At 39.9% G+C, this 23,570-nt stretch overlaps 1 protein-coding gene across 1 annotated transcript in view; it reads left to right on the plus strand.

Moving 5' to 3' along the window:
- The window catches only part of FLT1 (fms related receptor tyrosine kinase 1), a 109,254-nt gene that overhangs the window by 11,828 nt on the left and 73,856 nt on the right, over positions 1–23,570 (plus strand). Inside the window, exons 2-8 of the mRNA XM_064409121.1 lie at positions 3,468–3,564; positions 3,862–4,082; positions 13,221–13,345; positions 18,967–19,129; positions 19,217–19,353; positions 20,891–21,065; positions 23,066–23,183. Coding sequence (XP_064265191.1) covers positions 3,468–3,564; positions 3,862–4,082; positions 13,221–13,345; positions 18,967–19,129; positions 19,217–19,353; positions 20,891–21,065; positions 23,066–23,183 — 1,036 coding nt within the window. The remainder of the gene's footprint in view (positions 1–3,467; positions 3,565–3,861; positions 4,083–13,220; positions 13,346–18,966; positions 19,130–19,216; positions 19,354–20,890; positions 21,066–23,065; positions 23,184–23,570) is intronic.

A 23,570-nucleotide genomic window follows, 5' to 3' on the forward strand; every position in this document is an offset into this window, starting at 1 on the left:
TTCCCTGCTATTCTCCTTCCTTTTTCTTTCCTGGTAAACATGTCAAACCCTATTGCATTTGTACTCTGCATTGGTTTTGAAGAATTTAAAAACGTAAGGAAGCTAATGACCCATGAATAGATAGGATGTCAAATAAAGCTATTTTTCTTCGAGACATAGCATCTTGCTGGTAAAAGCATTGTGTCCCATACTTGTAAAAGCAACAATATTGGCTTGAAATAAGACCTCAGCTTTTTGTCAGTGAAAAGCTAAATAAATGAATATGTATCCAGGCTTGTATCTCTTCCCAAATACATTGACATTAAGTCTTGAATGTGAATACGATTAACTACTGGAGTTAAGTGTCTAAAATGTACTTGAAATCAATGATGAAATGCTGGCTTGTGTCAATGGGAGCAGAGTTAGACAAACACTAAGTGCTCCTTAAGATCCCACACACAGTATTTATAAATACTGTGCTGTCTTTTAGATATATGTAAAATGTGTAAAAGGGCAAAAGCTTGAGTATGTATCCAGTATATTTGGGTTTCTTTTTTGCCTACAAGATGGGATGAAAAGGCAGGTGCCTTTGTTATGTTTTTTCTTTGATTTTAGCAACTCTGAGGCAGATCTGACATGCATGCTTCCAGGCTGACTTGTTTCATATGCTTCAAATAAGTTAGATCTTAAGGTTGTCCTGTCTTTGTTTATATCACTGTAAAGCTAGGAAGAGAAAAACCTTGCAACATTTATGATGGTTTCTTGGTCCTCACCTCTGGCAGACTTTGAAAACAGCAGCAGCCCACATTCCCAGGGCTGGTCTCCTGGCCTCAGCATGGCTCAGGCACGGGCATGGTGCTCAGGACTGGCTTTGCTGCTGGGCATGGTGCAGTGCCAGTGCCAAGGAAAACCAAGCACTCAGCACTGCAGGCATGGCCAGGTGCTGCAGACCCACTCTCCCGTCTTGCTGTCAACACCTGTCACTCACATGGATTTTTTCCACTTTCCCACCAGTTTTACACAGGAAGCAAACCTACATGTTGCTCTCTAGCAACTAGGTTGAGTGTTGCAGCTCTAGCAACTGGGCTTTGATCCCAATGGTCTCCTCTGGCAGACTGTCACTGATGGTTTTTTCCCTACATATTGAACTGCTTGTAAACACTGTTGCATGCTTTCAGCTTTTCCAGGGCCTCAAATAAGGAGCAGTTCAGGGAAGCTTGAGGTCAACTTTTCCCCGAAGTAAAAACCAAGATTCATAAAGCTGAATATAAACTCTGCCTTCTTGGGAGAGCATCTGACCCTTCAATTCTGGGATGACAAGAGGAATGCAAATGAAATGAGGGAATGTGGGAGTTTCACAAAACCATCAAATTGTTTAGCTAGAGGATGTTGACAAACCCTCTCAACCAGAGTGCCTGGGTTGCTCTCCAAGCAGCTGCCTAGGCTGTTGTAACATCTTATCTCAATTTCTCAGTGATTAGCCTCAGAGGCATTGTTTCAGAATGGTGAATGAGAAGACTCCTAGACTGTAAGCATCTATGGGAGACTATCCCATAAAAGCACACTTTGGGGGAACCAGCCCTTCAGAGTTGAGATTCCTAAAAGGCAGGCATGAGAAATGTATGTTTGCAATGCATATCACATAACAGTTAATTCTTCAGAGATTTGCTACACCATTTTTCTCCCATCTACCAGCTGCCAGAATATATTAATTTCTTGTTAGAAATATGATTGTCTAGACAAATTGTAGAGGAAATCTGTGTATATGTACGGTCTCACCATTCAAATCTATGGTGTTTTTTGAGGTGCAGTCCAGAAAACCTCTTTATTCTGAAAAGTTGTTATGCCCTTGTTTGCAGCTTGCTCAAGTGAGCTATAATTTTATTTACGTCTATGTTCAAGTGTACACTTTAAATGTTGCTTTGAATTGGCACAGATGATAGAATATATTGAAAACTACTGGAGCCACATCTGAAGTAAGATATCCAAGGCTGAAAAGAAAGCTCCTGAATTTGGAGCAGCCATTGACTTTTATGTGTTTATGCATCCAAATTTTAGCCACCAATCTCAGCAGGAGCTGGTGTCCAAAAGTTCCTTCTCTAGTCAACAAAAGAGACAGGCGTTCCTGATGGGTGATACATAGCCCCAAGAAAGGTTCATGTATTTCTAGTATGTTTGGTGCATACAGCTGTTCATACTTGGCTGTGGAAGGGACCTCTTGGAAGGACTTAAAATAGCTAAGCTAAAACTGTACTTGACTGAGTTCTAGAAGAAAAATCTGCATTACCCTTTACTATGAGATGCTGTTTCTCCCATATGTTGACAAGGCAATACTTTCTCTTGGAGTAAAGTGGTTTGGGGTAGTTGCTGTTGCTCTCTCTCAACAATGAAATATTTACAAAGTACACTTGAGTCCCAATTAGACTACAACTGGTTTTCAACTTTTAACTGTTTTGAAATATTTTTACATTGTGTTCCCAGCTTCTGGAACATTTTGTTGTCAGTGCAAGAGCAGTGGGATGGATCAAGCACTGCTTCTTCCCTAAGGCATGTTCTTCTGTCAGCTTGCCATGAAAGCTTTTGTGGCCACAGCCTATTATAGGGCAAAGATAAATCATTATGTCATTCCAGCCAGCACCTCCTGACTTGATGAGAGGGAAGATCTCATGCTCTTCTGATTTTCTGACCATGGGGCTTTTTCATGGTCTTCTTAAAAATGCCTCCATATAGACTTCACAAAGCCCACCTGGATGTTTTCAAGTGTCCTCAGCCACCTCGTGTTACACTGACACCAAGGCTTTCACCTATTCCAGAATGGTCTGGCCACAACAACATGCTTGCTTTCTCAAATAAGCAGCAAATCTGGTCTGGAAGGTGTCTTGATCTTGTTCTCAAAATTTACTGTGAAGATCTACCTTTTGATCCTACTTGGTTGGCAGGAAGCCCGCAGCTGGTGAGGGACCATAAGTAAGAGTGCCGTGGCCTTCAGTCAGAAAGGGGCAATCCTTAATGCATTTCACTCCTTGCACATCAGCTTCAGCTTTGCAGCAAGTTGTTTCAGTGGGATGTCGGTATCTTAGGAGTCAGTACGTGGATTTTGCCATGGGAGTGGCTGAATTTACCCTTCCCATTGAAGGGGCTGCCATGGCTGTGTTTCCTGAGGAAATGAAGCCAGTGGCGCTGGGGCACACTTCCTTGATGTGGATCCATGAGGTCCTCAAGTTTCTTCATGATATGTTCAGTGAAAAATTTGAGAGCAAAGTCATTGACTGATAGCTTTCAATTCTATTTTCTTTCCTGAGTAATACTGCTGGAAGGTTGAGTCCTAAATCAGGGCAACAAGACTTTGCTCAAAGGAAGAGAGTATGTGTGGTGAGAGAGGCACAGTTTTCTTTTCCTTTCCAGTATAACAGTATAAATATGAGTGGACTGAAAGCAGAATTATTTGACTTTGTTAATGTTTTGGTTTTTTTTCTTTGTTTTTCTAGGGTCTAGTTCAGGATCAAAACTAAAGGTTCCTGAGCTGAGTATAAATGGCATACAGCACGTTGTTCAAGCTGGCCAGACTTTAAATCTCACCTGCAGGTAACTAACTGAGTTGGATTATGATAATTTGGCAGGGACTTCATACACCTGACACTTTCTATTTTTTGTAACTGAAATTAGAAAAAAATTAAACCTTGTGTTGTGGGGAAAGGTGGGGAGTGAACTTCAATGGCAATTGTTTAACAGTTCTTTGTTGTTTCTGTTGTTGTTTTTGGAAAACAAGATAAAAGAGAACCCCATAAATAGCCTGATATAATAAAAAAGAAAGCTTGGGAACTGGAGCTATATAATTGCAGCCCAGCATAATTGTTTCTGCTTCCTTATCTGTGTTTGCAGGGGGGAAATGGTTCATTCATGGTCTTTGCCTGAAACTCTTAGCAAGGATAGCAAAAGGCTGAAAGTAATTAAATATGCCTGTGGAAGGAATGGGAAGCAGTCCTGCAGCAGTCTGACCTTGAGCAGAACTCAAGCAAGTGACACTGGAAATTATAGCTGCAAATACCCCACAAGTCCAGCAAAAAAGAAGAAGGAATCTACAATCTATGTATTTATTAACGGTAAGATTAAGTTTTTTTAACACTTCCTGGTGTGCAATATAGCAAGCGGAAAAGTAAGGCAGTTCAGCTGTGGCTGAGTTTTAGTGACATTTTCAGCCCTGCTAAATGTTAATTTGCAATTAATGTATAAAATCTTCTTTATCAGAACCTGCAAATACAAATGGTAATCTTTTATCAGTTAGGAAAAAATGAAGCAAGAAAAAGACCCAATACAAACATTTGCCTAGAGAAAACAGGAGTCCAGATGGAAGTAGACTACAAGTGAATATGTGAAATAGATATCAGAAATGGTATCCTATGTGATGGGATGTGATGTGATTTCTAGGCAGCTGAAGGATGTTAAAGCTGTCTGTCCAGATCACTGACTTGCCTCATGCTGCAGAAAATTACTATTTGCATGTGAAGTCATATTCAAAAATGTCCTCTGTAGTCCGTGTCACACAGATTGAAAACATCTAGAATAAATGGAATCAAATTAAACACAGAGTCGTGTTTAGCAAACAAGTATTGTGTAATGTATGGGAAGTGCTGGAATTAGGTCAGTTAGACTATAAAAGAAATTTCTTTTTGATCCTGTTTCCTTCCAGGGTGTTAATCAGACATTTCTGAGAAGAGTTGAATTCAATAGACACAACAATAAAAGAACAAATTATTGACTCTTTAGGGATTTAATTAATACTTTAGTTTTTCCTTATTTTTATAGAGTAATATTAATAGATTACTGTAGTATTTCAGGACTCACAGGTTTTGAAAGCCCATGTTACAGAGAACATGCAGCTGGAAGTTTTCCAAATTCTGGGTCTGCTGTGTCTAATGAGTTCACATCAGAGTGAATTAGCATTTGTTTTCATTTTGTGATAAGAAGAGTCAGACTGGCACTGTGAAAAAGCAGAAGGAAGTGGACCTCTCACTACACTGATATAAAATAAGATAGCTCTCCCCATTACTGTGTGTTACTTTATTGAACACTGTTGGCTGCTCATGCTGTTCATCATACTTTCCTACATCTGAAATACATGGCAGAGTGTTTTCATCACCCAGCTCTTTTCATATAATTCTCTGTAAATCCAACAACCACGGAAGAATAACCAAAATAGGATATTCATTTAGCAACCAACAGCCTGCAGCCTAGAGAAATGTACAATTTCCTTGGATGCTTTTTGCAAGTTTCCCATCACAGGACCTTCTTGAACTTCGCACCTTGGATATCATCCCTGTCTTGAGAGCTACCCACAATCCTCTCCATTCACCACATGAGAAGGACCTCTCTGCTAAACCAACTTTACCGTACAAGGGATGTCTTTGCATACTCTTGGTCTCTTACCTGTTTGAAGAATTAATTTTTCTGGATCCTAAATTTTTACAAATGAGAGACACAACCAGTCTTCTCTTTACCAATTCCCAACTTGTATGTGGCTTCCCTGCATTTGAAAAGCACCTTCAATCAGATGATTGTAAACCAAGGTTATCTGCAGAATTCCCATGGTGATGGAAGAGAAATGTATCACTGTGGAAATTGTTTTAGGACACTCCCATGCCAACCCCTGTCATTCCATCCCCCCTAATCATTTAAAGAAGGCTGTCTGGGTGTCTTGGTTTTGTTGGTTTTTCAAGGACATTTAGTCACAATTCTTGATGTCACTGTTGAAGAGATGGCTAGATTTTATAGCTCCTCCTACCTTAATTGCCAAAAATAAGTAAAATGTTTAAGGAACAAACCTGTACCAACCTTAGACCTCTCTGGCATGTTAATTTTCTGAATTTAGCAATAATTTTGATTGAAAACCAGTTTCTTAAGATTGAAGTGGTAATTGTGTCCCAGGAAGCACACCTGAAAGTTAGGGAAAACTACAGATAATGAGGGAGGCTGCAAGGTAACTGCTCATTTAATGCCTGTTGGAAGTGTCACTCTGCCCTAAGGTGGAGAAAGGTCTATTAGTCTTGCAAAACTTTACAGTTTCAGGAAGAATTCTTGAGTAAGTTAGAAAGGGTGAGTTTTGGTACTCAGTATTTTGTTTCTTTCTGACAAGTGTGCATTAGAAAACGTATTTTCTTTCTCTATGCTGTCTCACTATCCCTATGTCTTTTCTACCTGTCTCTTCATATGAGTCACTGTTGCTGTAAACATGCATGAAATTCAATTATCTAGCTCAAGTGGCGTTGAGATGGGGGTAACAAAATCCTCTGTGAAGACTCTCTTTCCTGAGTTTAGTTTTACTTTGCATTAATTCGTGGGTGTTTAGGAAATAAACATTTGTGAAATTTGGGTCCCTCCTAGTCTTGTATTGTTTCCTGTGACAGGACATTGTGTCAGTCCATTTCCCATATTAGCTCCATGTGGATCACCAAGGTGCTTGTTTCCCATGTCTTAGCATGCTGCAGATGAGAACAAATAGTTGCTATTTACAAACACAGAATCTGAATCAGGAAAGTTGATATTGTTTGTACAGGAAGTCATCACTTACTGTTTTAAAAATGTTCTTCATTTCCGTAATTGGAGTGATACTGAATATGAACTGGATTAAAAAAAAAAAAAGCCCAAAGGCCAGGCCACAATAAACCCAGTAAGTCCTTTGGTTCTGTGATGAATATAAGCTTCAGCAGAAAATGATCTGGCATAGAAAAAAACAAGACACAAGGCAATGAGCAGGAGACTGCAAGTCCCACAGGCCCCAGGATGACTTGGAGAATTTCTGAAATCCTGCTTTTAGGGGCCAAGGAGATGCAAGCTGGTGACTTGCCTTGGAGGAGCTAGTCCTGACACCACCCTTCTTTCAGCTGGAGAGGTCACTACTGAGTTGCAGAGGGGAGTGAGTGCACAGAGTGTCTCCACAACTCTTGACCCCACACAGCTCAGGAATTGAGACATTAAGCAAGGGAAATTAATTCTCTTAAGAGTCTTCATCTTTGCCTCAAGAAAACTGATGGCTTGACTTTCCCCACAAGCCATGGGAAAAATCTGAAATGAAGCAAAGCTTCTTTGCCAATTTCTCCACTGTCTCGGACCCAGAACTGTTCAGAGCTTTGTTTTGTGAGGGAAAATACAGCCTAACAGTAAAAAGGAAAGATTTGCAATGAATGCTCACTGCATGCATTGCAGTGAGACATGGGGAATTTTCTGCTTGAAAAGAGATAATGATGGAATAAAGACATTTAAGAAACACCAAATTATCAGCAGGCTGTTCTGAATCCTATGTAAATTTCCCTGGGGAAAGTACTAAGGGCTTTTCTTTCTGTCTGCTTTGTCCCAGTATCTCCAAGGCACTTTTCAATTGCTGGAGCTCATTCACTGTCTTCAAAAATGTGTAGTACTCTTAATTCTCTACTCTCATAATTTCTTGCCTTTGAACAATTGCTCCCATGGTATGACAGAGAAAAAGCTTGTGAGTTCAATTACATTGATATATCAAAGATTTTTTCATTAAGCAAACTGTGAAGTTGAAGTGTTGCTATTTTCTGTGATGGAGACCACTTTCAGCAAGTAATATACAAGAGTAAATACTTAATTCTTCTGCAACAGAGAACAGAATTCTTCTCAAAGTTAAGCTATTTGCTCTAGGGCACTAGCACATTTCCTAGTCAGTGTTCTTCCTCTCCTTGTATTTTCTCATAATCCTGTGGTGTATGTCTTCTGGTCACTTACTTTTCCTTGCAGAATGAGATATCTTTTAAAATCAGACCTCTAGGTTGGGTTCGTTGTCTATTCTCTTTCTATATTTAACAGAACTAAAGAAGCTTCTGGTATGTGCTGTTCATCACTGACTTTTCAAGAAATCTGGAGAACAAGCTTAGAATAAATTTCTTGCTTTGAGAAGGTGAGGCAAATCAGAGCTGTGTAATTAAAGGTACAGGTCCTGAGAGGACTTGTGCTCACTAATGCCCGGAATGTCAAACATGCCCACCAGTTGTATGTATTTGGTTTGATGTGTGGTTTGGGCTCACCAGTCCAAAATGCAGAGCATTATCATTAGGGAATTGTTCAAAATGTAAGCCTTTGAAATCCCAAAACATCAGGGATTCTGAGCTCATTTTCAAACACTTAAGTTGTATGCTGCAGATTCTGAGTGTTTTAGAACTTCCTGGGCACCTTCCTGGGAGGTCCTCCTGCTGACAGATAGCTGGATCCAGACCCAGAACTGACATGCATTTAAGATTTAGCTTGAATGGATTGACTCCTGTAATCCTAAAGATACTATTGTTGTAGAACATGGAGGGTATCCAAAGAGTTCTGCAAAAGGGTCTCTTTAAATCAGAAGCATCAGAGTCAAAATAATTCAACACATAAAAAAAGCAGGAAGACAAAACACCCTGAGAGCTAACAGAAAGGGAGATTTTTCTTCTTGTTCCTTTTAATTCTTATTTACAAATAACACACTGATAAAAGAACCTGCTCAGGCCTGGGAAACTCTTCCTCTCCATGCCTTTTTTTGTCTTTGCTTTTGGCACAGTTTTAACATATGAGCAGTACGGTTTTGGCTTACACCGTCGGAGTCAATACTATGATAGCGCTTCTGTTATGAAGAGGAAACTCGTTGGAATTAAACTATGTTGCAGCTGTATCAAGTATGCGGACACATTTTTAGTTTCTAATGAGGTTCCTGTTACAAAACAGAGACCTCTAGGACTTGCTGACGTCAATGGCCTATAATTGCCGCGCTTTTGCCGTTGCGTGTGCATGGACTCCGTATCACAGGACAACGCGAGTGGAGCATGTGCAGACACCTTGGCAGCATCCAGCGCTCTGCACTGACCCCTCCACGGTCCTGCTCCCCCACCAAGGCTCACAGCTCTTGCTGAAACAAGCACCTTTCCAGGCCCAGCCACCACAATGGAGGGATACATCTGAAGGAACATTCCTAGTATCCGTTCGCCTTTCTAGGGATTGCTCGCTGAACGTAGTAACAGCTCTGTCGTGGATTTCCTGGCTAATATGACTATTTTTCCTGAAGATTTTTAACTGTTTTATTTGTGTCATGGTCCTATGTTGACAATAGCATAGTGTAACTAGTCTCAAAGTAAAACAAACCAATCTTGTCTAAAATTGTTATATAATTGTATGAGAAATTCTTTGTGTTGGAGTGTGCTCTAGATATAAATTAATAATCATAGCAGTCCAGGTAAAAGAAATAAAAACAAAAAAGAAGGGGAATACTTTATGTCTCAGGTTTTCTTTCGAGGTTTAGACATACTTTGTATTCGAAGAGTGTTATTTTACAGGTTTACAAGAGGCAAGAGTGGAACAGCCTTTCTTCTAGAATAAGACATACAAAATAGGATTGTCTTTCTTTAAGGAAATTAGGCATATGAGCCAGTTCAACAGACACATTTCCTAGAACATGATTCATTTCATGGTAAAGCAGATGTCTAAAACAGGTCAGATGAGTCCCATTGCAAAATTCCCCTTTTCTCACCAGGGACAACACGAATGGTTTGGCTCCTAGCTCAGTGAGAAATGTCTGCTTTGTAGATGTGCAACTGAGGCTGGAATGACTCTTGGTATGCAAGATTCTTTTGGAATTACTTCTGAACAGCCCCAATAATTTATCTGGGATAAATAAAGTTAAGGAGGTTTAATCCCTTCAATGGAAAGGGAATGTGGCAATTGGCCCATGAACTTCAATGAAGTCTGCATGTCTGTTCTTTACTAAAGACTGTGGTCCTTTTCACATGCATGAGGGAAAAGGGTGTTATGTGGATGTGATGAAAATATTTCACCTCTTTTAGCCTGAAAAGAATCTTAAGGATGAGCCAAGTGTAAGCAGGTATTTTGGAAGAACTTCAGAGGATAAGCTTTTAGAGATTTCAAGGAGCTTAGGTTTTCCTGCAGAGACTTTCCTTCTTGCAAATGTATGTGTAAGTCCTCTGACTTACATAGCTCAGATTATTAAAAACAAAACAAACCCAAGAACAGTAGCTGAAGATTGTGGAAAGAAAAACCCTCCCCACTGTTACTGAATTTGGCATTTCAGTGCTGGCTAATTTAGTTGTTTGTGCAAACCCCATAAATAGCCTAGACAGGTTACTGATACCAGACATAATATTGCTTGTGCTAAGTCTCTTATCACGTTTTTATCTGGCTGCCAACCAGCTTAGCAAAAAAGCTGCTATTTATGCTCTTTAACAATATAGCAAATGACCTTCATGCATTTTGTGATTTCATGAGTGCTCTTTGTGGTTTCATATTGATTGTAACTGAGAGATATTGTAAGGAACACAGTCAACCCAGGATACAGTCATTCATTCTAGGCATAATTTAAAAATACAGTAAACTGATTTTTAAAGTAACCTTTAACATATGTAAATATTCTGGTTATCCAGCTTTCATTTGTCTGACCTCACAGGCAGCTCTGAAGGAAAAAACCCAACAAAATAAACCAACAGCCCAAATCAATAATTCATAAAAACAAGGTCAACCCCTTAGATCTTGCATTCTAAATCCCAGTGAAGCTGAATGTGTAACCTGGATGTGGTCTTCAAGATAGGTCAGTCTGTGATGTTCCTTTCACATCTAGAGCTTTCTGAATGTAGAGTTGAGTGAAGCTGGCTCAAAAGACTGCTGGTGGGAAATTAAGTCATGCCAGATGTGCTGCCAACCAGCTACGTGGGGAAGGTTCATTTACCTCCCCTCAGGAAGAAACTGAGAGGAAATGTAGTGGAGCTAATGGCAGTAGCGGGGGAGACAGTAAGGAGAGCTATTGCTTGGGAGACAGAAGAATTCCGTGTTGTTGGCAAACCCTGCCAAGGTGGCATAACCTGCTCTGGCGCTGCTGTGTGTTCAGCTTTGCCTGACCCAGGCTGGTAAAGCCTGCACCAGATTCTGATCTTGAGGCACCAAGAGTATCCCGTTAGGGCCTTTACGATGGAAGGAGAATGAAATCAAAGGGAATCAGGAAAAGCCTCCATGCTCATTATGAAAACAAAACTGTGCTAGGAAACATGATGCGTATTTCTTTTAATCAAAAGCAGGAAGGCATTTGGAGCACTCGGGGCCATCGATTGCCCTCTGGCCCATGGCGGAAGTCCCCGGTGATGTCAATGGGAGCTCCGCACGCGAATAGCGGGGGCACGGCGACGCCCTGGCGCACACGGCAGGGAGTGTACCAGGAGAGCCTGTGACCGAGCCTTGGAGCCCACCAAGGGCAACCAGAGTGTTTTGGTTGCTTTCACACAGCACTTTGTTGGCTTCTTCAGGTGTGGACGTGCATTTCCACTGAAGAAGATAAAAGAAAAGCCAAACGTGGTGTTTTATGCTGGTTTCCTGTCCGTGCCTTTGGACAGGCAGGAATCCTGCGAGGTCTGAGCTGCACAACCCCCACTGCCTCGATATTGGCATCAGTCAGTGGTGACACTGTCTGCAGACAGCACCGGCAGTCCCCAGAACAGCTCTTCCTCACACTTACAATGATCTGGAGATTATGGTACAGGAAACCACTTTGCAAAGCTTGCTGGTTTTGGGCAGAAGCTCTTAATTTTGTGACAAAGACAAATGAGTCTTCGGGGAGTAGTAAATTGGTTTGTCTGGTGATGTTAAGGGGCAGGTGACCTCTTCTGTGGCTGCAGCCCCTGAAACAAAAAAGGTTCTTTTCCCTGTGCTACAAACGGGTTCATTCTTGGTCTTTCCTTGAATCGTCCTGCAGAGGAAACGTCAGCCTAACAAGTCCTCAGGGCATTTTTTATTACATATGCATCCTCTATTACTCATAAGTTCCTTTCGCTATCTTAGTGGACGTTTAATACCTACTATTAAATAATACTTTGTGGGTTTCATTTCAGAAAGTTTGCATAACAGTTTCATTAAACCACTTTAGCAAAACTTTTTCTGTATCCTGGAGTGCATTTGAGATCCTCTGCCTTAGGATTCTTACTGGTATAAATTAGAGAAGAATCTGTTTCTCTTCCTGTTTGATGTCTCAAACAAAAATATTATTGCATATAGTAAGAAAAGAGGATCCTAAGGGCAGAACAGTTTGATGACCCTGGGAAGTTCATAACGTACTTTTGAAAGACAAGCAAAAGTAACTTACTTTGAGTGAACATAGGTCAACATGCAGAAGTTTGGGGCCAGAACACTTAAATCAAGTGTTGCAGTTTGAGGTTTTATAAGGGATTGGTTCTTGCTAACTTTACTAATTTCTTATCCAAGAAAGATTTCCATTGTTATTTCTAAGATTTTTGACTGAGTGAAAATAATGGGATTTGCCTGAAAAAACATTAGAGCTGTAGATAAGCACAGAATTAAGGTCTTAATGTTCTGCTTTTTTTAGGAGTTAAAAACCAAACCTTATGTGAATTTGGAGGTAGTCTATCTGCAATGTGAGTCAAACTGAAACTTCAGATCTGAACACCTGCAAAGAAGATTTGGAGCCAGAGCCTGTGGCTTAAGCCCCTCTTTGTTAAGTGGTCCAAACAATAGCAGCAGCAATGTTCCCTGTTCCCAGCGCAAGCTATTTATGACAATGCCCTTTGTTAAAGGGATTGTTCAAGGGACGGTAAATTACTCTGCCAAGCTTTAGCTTTGACTCAAGAGGAATTAATGTTTTCCTGGCATTTTCATTTACCTTGTCACATAAAAAAGAGACACATAGGTATTGTGATAGTAGGAAGGAGGAGAAGAATTAACTCTCTCTGCTCTGTATTCTCGGAGATGAACAAATGGCTGGATAATCATGGTAGATTCTTTCTCCTGATGCAGTCAGTGTGAATTTTTCCTATCAATTTCCTCACAGACAGCAGGAATATGTGCTTTATAGGGGGTTCCTGATAAGTGAACATCAGCTCACTTCCCATATATTTACTTTTCCTGGTGATAAAAAGATACAAATGCCATGAAAAAAGAAGCACATATCTCAGCAGTAGAGGTGTTGCTGTAATGAAAAAAAAGGACTTCAACAGTCCTGAAATTTAAAGATTTCAAAGTACTGATACTATTATTGAATGATATATATACCTTCAAATACTTAATAATAGTTTGATGGACATGTCTAGACAAAAGTAAAGAGAAGTTTTATTCCAGGACTTTGTTTAGCTTTCATTACAGACAGGGCTAGCCTGTTTTTTTAAGTCTGTATGCAGTGTTACAATTCCCATGCACTGCCTTAAGATTTCACATATTAACCTTTATTTTTTCTTCTTTTGCAGATACAAGCAACCCATTTGTAGAGATGCACAGTGATATCCCTAAAATAATAAACATGGATGTAGGAAGAGAAATGATCATTCCATGCAGAGTCACAGAGCCAAACATTGTTGTTACTTTAAAAAAGGTACCTCTATCCAAGCATGCTCTAAAAGTGTTACTGCGGTTGATGTTTTTGTTTGTTTGTTTATGGCTATTGTAATGCTTTTGAAATATTTTAACAATTCAATATTTCTTATGCAATGTTTCTGGGTGTCAGTGTGTTCAGAAATATTTCAACCCTGGAGACTTCATTTTAAGTCGCACAGAAGGGCTTCATCAAATCTCCTACAAAGGGTGGGAATTTTCTGAAGAAACTTAAACTTTTCATACTATTTTATTAAATACTCACTGGCAAAGGTTTCTTAAGCCCAGGAAGGAATTTCTTGTTAGGAGAAGAGATTTCCTCCCACCTCTTCCCCTGCCCTTCCTCCCTTTTCCTCTTCTGTCCTCTGGAACAGCCAGTGAGTCCCTGGGGACTCGCTGTGGCTGTACAAGGATCTTTGCAAGCCTTTGCCCTACCTCACTCCCACCAGAGACTTTGCTGCTTCCTTTTACATGCGAGCACACTTAGACAAGGGATGGCTTTTCTTTGTGGGGAAACTTTGCAGAGAAACTGCAAAGTTTCATGTGGTGGGACTAGTTTTAGGAAAAAAATTCCATGGTTTGGGAAACCATCTCCTAGGTGCCTTAAGAGTTACATGAACAGCTAACTGAACCATATGTATGCAGTAAAGTACTTGGTATCAAGACAGAGAATAGGGCATTTTTTCAAAGTTACCTCTTTTTTTTTTTTCTGAAAAATTAGGTGGAGATGGCAAAGAAGTTTTATTTCTAAATAAAGGGAGTTATGTACATCGTGCACATAACTCAGTACAGTAAGTTCATCACTGTTAAAAGGAAAGGAGCTTTGTCTCTTTATAGAATAACATGCAACTGCCAAACAATACCACTGTAAGGTGCTTATCTAGTGCAACTTAAGTCTTTGATTATTGTTTGACTGCAGAGCTTTACCCCAACCACAAGTTTTATAAATTCTTTCAAGTGCTGCTTTGCTAATATAGATACTGATTTTGCTGCTTGGTTTTCACCTGTTAAATCCCATGAAAAAGAACAAAATGCAAAGAAAAGAAAGTGATCTGACCCAGGACGTTACCCTCTGTGTGTAGGTACACACACACACAAACACACACACACACACACACACACACACACACACACACACACAGAGTTCTCTTGCAAGGAGATGCACAAAGTTGTGTGATAATAGGATCAAAAACAAGTGAGACTTAGCATTCCCTAGAAGGGGTGTTGTAAAGTGGGAACTTATTTGGGCACTGTAGCGTTGCATCTGAAATGTCAGCATATTAGATTTCTAGCTGAGAAAATTCCTGTCAGGTTTCTCTCATTAAACAATATTTTTAAAAATTCACCTTGTTTGTAGAAGGTTGAAATGTAGCTGCTCTCTTTTTTTGATATCAACTTGCCTTTAGCTTGGGCTTGTAGTGTAAGGCACAGCTTTACACCATCAAAACCAGATGTAATACTCTCAGAAGGAGAAAGAGGAGGTAGAGCCAAGCCTTGAAAGAAAGGATTGGTTGCTTACATGTTTTGCATTCCAGGAAAAATAAATGTGTTCCCTAATTAATCCTAGAATTTCCTGAAGCATGTAAGCTACAAGGCATTACATCATATCTTACTTTATTTATCTTCTATGACACCCTTATATGAAGATTCCAGCACGGTTTTACTCACAGAGCAATTAAGAGATGTGTTAAATGCATTCCACAGCTGCAGGCATACTACTGCTGGAGAAATGGCAAGAGCTATTTTGTGTTTTCCATCAGTGATAAAGGAAGAATTTGGTGTCCTCATAAAGCAGTCCTCTGGAACTGGAAAGAAAATACCAGCTTTAGTGTCATTAGGTTCTGCCTTTTATATTGCCAGGAAGTAAAAATACAAAATAGTTTCAATAATCTCTCTCTCTGGAAGGAATCCCTACAGTTGCATGAGCACTGCCTCCAGCGTTTGCTTCTTTGCAGTGCTACTTCTTCATTTTAGTGGACCAATGTGGGAAATGTTTATTATCCATCTTCAAAACTACAAACTATTTTTTTACTCAAACTTCATCTTTACCTTGTCAAACCTTTTTAGTTACTGTGTTGCTTTCATTTTCAGTCTGCACATCTGTGCAGATGGTATTTTATAGCATTGCAATTACATACAACATAGGAGAGGGGTCTTCAAAAATCAAGAAGCTAATAGAACATGGACTGGGAAATGGAGATGAAGCTTTTAATTCCTATTTCAAATTCAGCCTTCAGGTCCCGATATAACTTTATCTGCAGCAGCTGATGGCCTTTTCCTTATCATATGAAGAATTGTGAAATCAATTAATAGTTTTGATCTAATGCTTAATAGTTAGATATTCAGAGCCTCTGAAACCATCATTCTTATCAACATGATTCTGGCAGCCTCATTCAGGATCCATAAAATAAGATAAACCTTATTGCAAGTAAGCTGTGCACTTCTCTTACCTCTTCATTTGTTCTTATCTTGATGAATGGAGAAAGTATCACCTTTTGATACAATTATTTAATCAGTCTGTTTACTGAGAATCCTTTTGGATTCTCTAACATAAAACCAATGACATTCATAGGAATAGAAGTAAATAAGCTTCAGTACAAGGAATAAAAAGTGGAAAAAACCTCAAGGGATATTGTGAATCACATACGTAGACAATCTGAATTCTTAATAATGCCACCTCATCCTTCCCAAATTGGTGGAAGGGGAAACATGAAAGAAAAGCCAAACATTTGAGAAGCTAATGTACATTTTAATTAAACTTTTAGTTGTCTCTTTCCAATACAATCTGCCTTTGGAGATGTGGGGAACCACAGCTTGAGTGTAACTCTTGACCATATGTGCATACACAGTATGTGGCTGTGCTGTGTTAATGCCACCAGGTACCAAAAACATTCAGCAAAGATTGAGCAAAGAAGGAGGCACAGCCTATACCAAAAATAGTTGCATTTGAAACAAAGTACAAAGAAGGTAAAAGGCCAAGAATGCACTGGGAGCCACAGTGATAGGGCTCACACTGATTAGTATGTAGAAAATAAATTCCATGTTTACTGCAACCGTCGCAACAAGCTGATTCTTTGAATGCCTCTGAGTCACTGTTGGTTCCCATCTGAAAGCTATTATTGTGGCTGAATTTATCTTTTGCTGCTTCAATGGAAGTCTCACTGTTACAGCATGGTGTTTCTTCATAGGTTTCCTACTTCTCTCTGTGATGACCAAATGGCCAAGATTTTTGACAAGGCTTTGAAATAAACTGGCCATGCTCTGCATAGAGGCAGGACCAGATGACCTCTGGAGGTCCCTTCCAACCTAAATTATTGTGTTATTCTTAGATCCTCTGTCTTGTACCATCCATGCAGTGATCAGCGTGGTGATGAGGACACCATGTTTCTAGCTGGTGATCTGAAAGCTGGTTTAGGGCAGAGCAAAACAGCTGTTGTTCTCTGAGAGTGAGAAACAGGTAATCTGAGCCAGTGGGGTTGGCAGAGAGCACCATGGAGAATAGCTGGGTAAGAAGCTGAAGCGAGCAGGGAGAGAGGGCAGAGTTGTGAAGGGCTGTAGGCTGAGCACCCAGCCTCCACCATCTTCTTATCTGAGACAAAGTCCTGGTATTTCCACCCTCCAAAAGGGACTTGTTGCAGCATCTTGGGATTTTCCCATTGAGATCTGGTCAGAGACCAGCTCTGTCACAGTGGTCTTCTGCTAGTCAGAGACCTCAGTTTTTTGAAATTTTCCTTTGAGTAACTTATGTTGTGTTATGCTTTCACAGGTAACTAGGTGTAACTTCTTAGTCTCAGAGCTGCAAAAAATTATACGAAAAAGATGTAGCTCTAGAGGTTTTGAGGAGTGTCAGATAAGTAAAATGTACAGGCAAAGATTTTCCTCCAGAATAAGTAAGCCTAGTGGATATCCAGACAACTCACAAAATTGTAAGTTGCAAAATAGGAATCTTCTGGGTGTTTTGGTTACTTTTGTATTCCTGGAGTAAGGCTAATACAAACTCAGTAATACATCAATTAAGTAATGAATGTGCAGTGAATGCATTCAGTAGGGAAATATCAGTCTAGGAAGGCTCTCACCACCCTCTGGCTTCACTTTCTTCATGAAAACCTGTACAGAAATATGTTCAGAAATAGTTTTATTTTCACCAAAACAGGAAGAGGATGAATCCAATTGAAGCTCATAAAAACATAACTATGAACTTGTTACACTGAAGTTGAAAATGTGTTTTGTTTAGAACAGGAATGGCAACAGAGCTCGTAGGGACCAAGATATTGTTGAATGGTAGCCAGCAGGCTGTAACGTAATGGGCTTTACTTGTGTGTGTGCTGCACACATTTCCCTGGGATTTGCATGCTTATTATAGCATCTTATCAGCTGTTGTAAAGATAACCACTTCTACCACGTCACTTTGTGCTCTGTATCTATTGCTCATTTGATTCATCATGATCTTAGTTGTTTCGGAGGAAATGGCGTGGGATGAGTGAGGGTAGTCTTGAGGGTGCCTTTCTGCACAGGCTGAGCAGGCAGCATCGAGGGTGCCACGTTGTAGGGAGAAGCTGTACCACACGGGAAGGAGACAGACTTAATTCGTGCTTCCCCCGTGCTCTGACAGCCAGCCATGCTGGCTTTGCCCGTAGGAAGGAAAGGGCTGTCCAGCACATAGGTCCTCTGATCAAATAAAAGGGAAGGAAGAGATGAAGGGACACAGTGAGACTGGTGCACAGCGGGAAGTGATGGGCAGCAAGGTGCTTAGTTGATCCAGGGATCTTTCCTTATGACCGCAATTCATTTAAATTCTGCTGTGAGCCATCTTTAAAAATATCTTATTTTTACCATTACAACAGGTGTTATCAAAGTACAGTCATATCCAGACTTTGTGCTCATGGCTGATCTCTGTGCTATCCAAATGGTAGCATTTATTCCAGCAATAAGTATAACAAAATAGCATGATCTGAAAATAAGAGGTTTTGTCTGAGATCCAACGGCTATGTTAGGCTTTACTTTTTCAGGGTTTTCTTGATACTTTATGAAAGTGGGGCTTAAAGTGCAAAGGATCATAATGTAAAGGATAACTTGTACTGCTGACAAAGTGAACATTTGATCCCACATGGCAATAATTTTTTTGTTTAGGCAAAATAAATGTGACATGCATGGATTGAATCCTGGCAGGAATTTCTTAAAGCCACAAAATGACAGCAAATTAAGCCCATTTGTCATCTCCATTGAAAAGTGTGTATTTGTTTCTCTGCGTTGGAACCAGGATACTTAATTGCAAAGGTTCCTGGAGATGAGCACTTTAGCTGCCAACCAGGAGCCAAGAGAATAGCAGCCCAACTGCTGAAGCTAATGGTAGTGTCAATCTATTGTGTCATAAATTACATCCTGTTATAAATAATGAAATCCTGCAAACAAATGCAACATTCGCATTCTTCACCCAGGCTTTTTCCTCTATTTTGTGATGAAAATGTGACTTGAAAAACCCACATTATTAAATGTCATCCTTTTCACATTGATTGACATTTTTAGGTGCTTTTCCTCCCATCCCTTTTTTACTAGGCTACTTTGATTAGAGAGTAGACATGAGGACGAGCTGTTTTTCTGATGTGTGTTTGGCACTTCCAGATTCCACGAGAAACCCTAATCCCTGATGGCAAGACAATAATCTGGGACAGCATGCAAGGCTTCAGAATACCTAAGGCAACTTACAAATTCATCGGGCTGCTGAGCTGTGAGACAACCGTCGCTGGGCACACGTACAGCACCAAGTACCTAACGCACAGAGAAAGTAGGTGGCATTCTCCCCTCCCTGCCTCTCAGAAAGCACCCTGCCCTGCTGGCATTACTAATTGTTCTCCCTCTTTGCCACGTGCAGCCAACACCATTTTTGATGTCCAGTTAAGCACCCCACGTCTCGTCAAGCTGCTGAAGGGAGACAGCCTAGCAATTAACTGCACTGTCACTGCAGCCTGGAACACCAGAGTGCAGATGACATGGACTTACCCTGGAGAGGTGAGTGCTGTGGCTGGAAAGAAGAAACCAGAGGTTTCCCACAGATCGTGCTACATCTAGCATCCCGGGAGGAATTCTGCTTCGGAATGCTTGCCATTGTTTGCATTCCATCATTTTGACCCTTGCTGACATGTCTCTTAAGGTTTCTTTTTTTTTCCTTCTGATGCTTAATTTCATAAGTAAACATGTTTACACAATGTGCTCTGGTTATATTGCATAATCACGAGCAAACGCTAGAATTGTTTCATCTCTGGGAGCTTCTTTTCGTCCTGATGAAATGAGAGAAATTTATCACCCAGTCCCAGGCAGGAGCTCTCTCTTGTGACAAAAAAGTTTTCAGTGAGGCTGTCTTCTCAACACATTCATTCCAAAGACTGGCAGACAGTCAGGCACCCAATTTGAGCATGTTTGGAAAAGGTATTTTGATTTAGCTAGGCAAAATCTCATTTTTTAAGTGTCACATGAACAATCCTCTTGTTTTGACAACTAGAGGAATGATCTTGAATGTGCTTCTCCACCCCCCACATTGGGAGCATCCTCATAAATATTTGTCACTTACAGAATAACTGCCAGGGAGTCCGTGTAAAACTGATAAGAAATTTGACATTAGCTTAAGGTTTACAACTCCCATTCCTTTCATGTCAGTTTGATTTATGCTGGTGATTCAAGTCAAGATCATTTATTATGTCACTCATTGTACCTAATCACAGGCTGAAATTATGATTGCATTATATAGAGAAGATTAATGCAATTGTTTATTGCTTACTGTAGCCATTTTCCCTGACATTTTTTCACCTCAGAAATAAACAACTTAGCAACAAGAAATGCTTCAAATATATTATATTGCTCGTTGCTGCCCTACCAAGCCCTATCTGGGCACCACACTTGTGAAATTGTGCTTTGTTTTTATTTAGATGGTAACTGAAGGGTGCTCAGTGTTTATAAGACATCAACAATGTCCTGGGTTAAATAAACTTTGAGGCCAAATGCTGAGGGGGAGTTGCAGGAAATAACTCCTCAGAGTCACATTATCTTCAGTTCCACCCTGCTATTCCCTTGCCAAATCTAGTCCCTTTTCCGTCTGTAGCATTTCCAGAATTCACCCCTCCTTTTGTTAATGTCCTTTTCTCCTGTGTGTCTGTTCCCTATGGCACTGAATCCAGGCACCAAACTATGTGCTGCTCTTCATAGCATGGCTTGAAGATTTTTAGGAGCAGTGCTGCACAATGGCAATGGGGAGCTGGGCATGTTGATGTGACAGGCTACACAAAAGGGAGGATGTTCCTCTGGAAGGTACTAGTTTGGATGCCATGACACCTTGGGTGGAGACAGGGTTGAATTGCCCTATAAGGTTGCTTATACTTTTTATTGTTGACCCTCCGGAAATGTTAAGCATCCTTTGTTTATCTGTGCTCTACAAAGACATCTGGGATTTTTAAAATTAAGTTATGGTGGCAGTACAGGAAAATAAAAATCTTAATAATAATGAAAATTGCTTGATTAAGCTCTTTCTTGTTCATTTCTTCGGCTTTTACAGACGAGGAAAAGGGGTTCTGTAACGCAGCGCATTGACCAGAAGAATTCAGAGGCCAACATTTTTTACAGCATCCTTGTTGTGGACAGAGTGCGGGATATTGATAAAGGCCAGTACACCTGCCACGTGAAGAGCGGGCCAACCATCAAGGCTGTCAACACAACAGTCATTGTTTATGGTAAGAAGTGGTGCACACTTGTGGAATAGTCACTGCTCGTGTACCAACGTCAGTCGGGTGATGGTTTTACACTGTGACACGAGGTGGAAGCCGCCATGGGCAGAACAAGGGAAATGAGGAAGGGAGGGAGGAGGTAAAACATGTGCCATTTCTTCCAAGACTGTTTTCTAGTGTTAGCAATAGACATGTGAATGTTCAATTTCATCACTTTTGTCTGCTAAATATTGTGATGGAGCTGTCCTCAGTCAGTTCTAGCAGATACAATCAGGCAAATTCTAGTTTGGGGCAAAAAAGAAGGTACAAGCATAACTTGAATAGAAGAATCCCACTTCTGCTTCTATGGTACTTATGCATTTCTATGAAAAAATAAACAAGAAATAAATACCCTAACTCTACGTGGAGCTGGTAGCTGGTAGACCATTCAAAAAATGCAAATCATTAATATGGTTTTACAGCAGGACCCTTGATCAAGTTCCCTATGGTTTGTCTGGGTCTTCTGTGAAATCTGGAAATTTCTGATATTATATTAAATGTATATGAATAAGGACTTTTTTTGCATCAGGTCTCTTTGGGAAGTGACCTTCCTTGGGACACCCTGTTACAATTAGAGCTATCCAGGATCTTTAGAGCACCATTGGTGCCATCAGATTATGGATTTATTACATATTTTCAGCAGTGTATCTTTCTTCTCCTATCTGGAAGTGTGGACTAAGCACTCTGTGTTGGTATTCTTAAAGAGAAATTTCAGCCCATTTTCTCTGTTTAAGCTCTGGAATAAGGCACTGGGAACATAGGATGAATCATGATAACCACTTACTGTATCTTAAACAGATAAACCACATCTTTCAGAAACAGAGGTTTAGATTAAAATTTAAATCAGAGAAGTTTGGAATTAAAATTAGAGTCAGAGAAACTGGGACTGTTGAAGTCAACCTGCATTCACATAAGCATCCCCATCAACAGGATACCCATATTAGAAAGAGCCTGTATGAATAAAGGTTTACAGAATCAGGGCTGTATCTTTATAACTTGACTTGTGTAATTAAACTACTTATTTGTCTTGTGCGTATTATTTTAAATGTATGTGGTGTGATTAAATGTTGAACTTGTTTAATGGACGTCCATCATCCTTATGCAGCTCATAATGAGAGTGAATATTGCACCCTAGGTACCATCAAAAGGACACTCAAACATTTTTTATACTTTGAATATTTTATTTTGCACAAGTTGGCAGGGAAGAAAGAGATATTTTCCAATGTATTGTATGAATTTTACGCTTTTCTGCCTCTTGGAAAAGCCATCAACTTGGCAGAGAGTTGGAGATAGGGGGCAGAGCAAATGGAAAATAACAAATTCCATCAGGTTGTTATTATTCCAGTGAAGTGACAAAGATTTGTTGCTTTGATGAAACAGCTGTTTACCAATGACACAGAAAGTTTCTGCCTTTTCCTTTGCTACGTCTCTGAAGGTCCCTTAAATCCTCTTTGGAAAAATATTTTCTTTTGGAACATTCATTGATTCTTGGCCTGTAAGAGCAGAAAGGTCATCTGATCATCCTCAGTTCAGCCTCCCACATACTACAGACCACTTTTTATCTTGTGCCTTTTTTTCTGCCTGGACACAATGTGAATTTGGCTAGAGTGTATCTTCTCCAAGCAGATTCATGCCTTGGGAACTGCCTCTCAGTTTCTTGTATATACATATATATATTGTGTACATGTATGTGTATATATATATATGTATATATTTCTATATATGTATATATGTAAATATTTGTGTGTATATATGTGTATATGTTCCTTTATATTTTATAGCCCTCTAGGAGAGATTAGGCTCTATTCTTGCTGTTAACATGTGGGAGCATCAAAATTACTAAAGATAATTTTTATTATCTTTAGACTATCTTTTTAGTATCTTTAGAGTCACATTTTCATTAGTAGAGCTACTCATTTTGCAGGGTGAAAATCAGTAATACAAAGCACTTTTTTATTTTGTTTAAGATAAAATGTTCATTAATTTGAAACGTCGAAGAAAAACTGCGCTGGAGGCTGTAGCTGGAAGAAAATCCTATCGTTTGTCGATGAAAGTGAAGGCATTTCCCTCTCCAGAGGTTATATGGTAGGACAACAGTTACTTCCATGTTTTCATCCTGGACCTCTTTTTATAATAGGGTTGGGGAGGATTTTTTTCAAGTTTCAGAGCTGCCTGGGGTTCTAACAATTTATGAGAACATTATTTCCATTTCATAAGTGCAAGAAAGGAGATGTGGAAAGTTTAAAGCTGAGATCCTCAAACAGGTTGGATATGTCTCCTCTTGAAACCAATGGATGCTCTACAGCGAAATATTTCTACCAGCTTTGACTGAAGTGTTGCATCCAGCTTTACTCAGACCTAGATATGAAACCTGAACTTGCTTTTCAGGCAGTAAAAGAAAGAAAAGAAGGCTTTCATTAAAATAAATTATTGACATGAGTTGCACTATTGCAAAAAAATGGAAGCTGATAT

Source organism: Passer domesticus, chromosome 2 (genome assembly GCF_036417665.1).
Source record: "Passer domesticus isolate bPasDom1 chromosome 2, bPasDom1.hap1, whole genome shotgun sequence".
NCBI lineage: Eukaryota > Metazoa > Chordata > Aves > Passeriformes > Passeridae > Passer > Passer domesticus.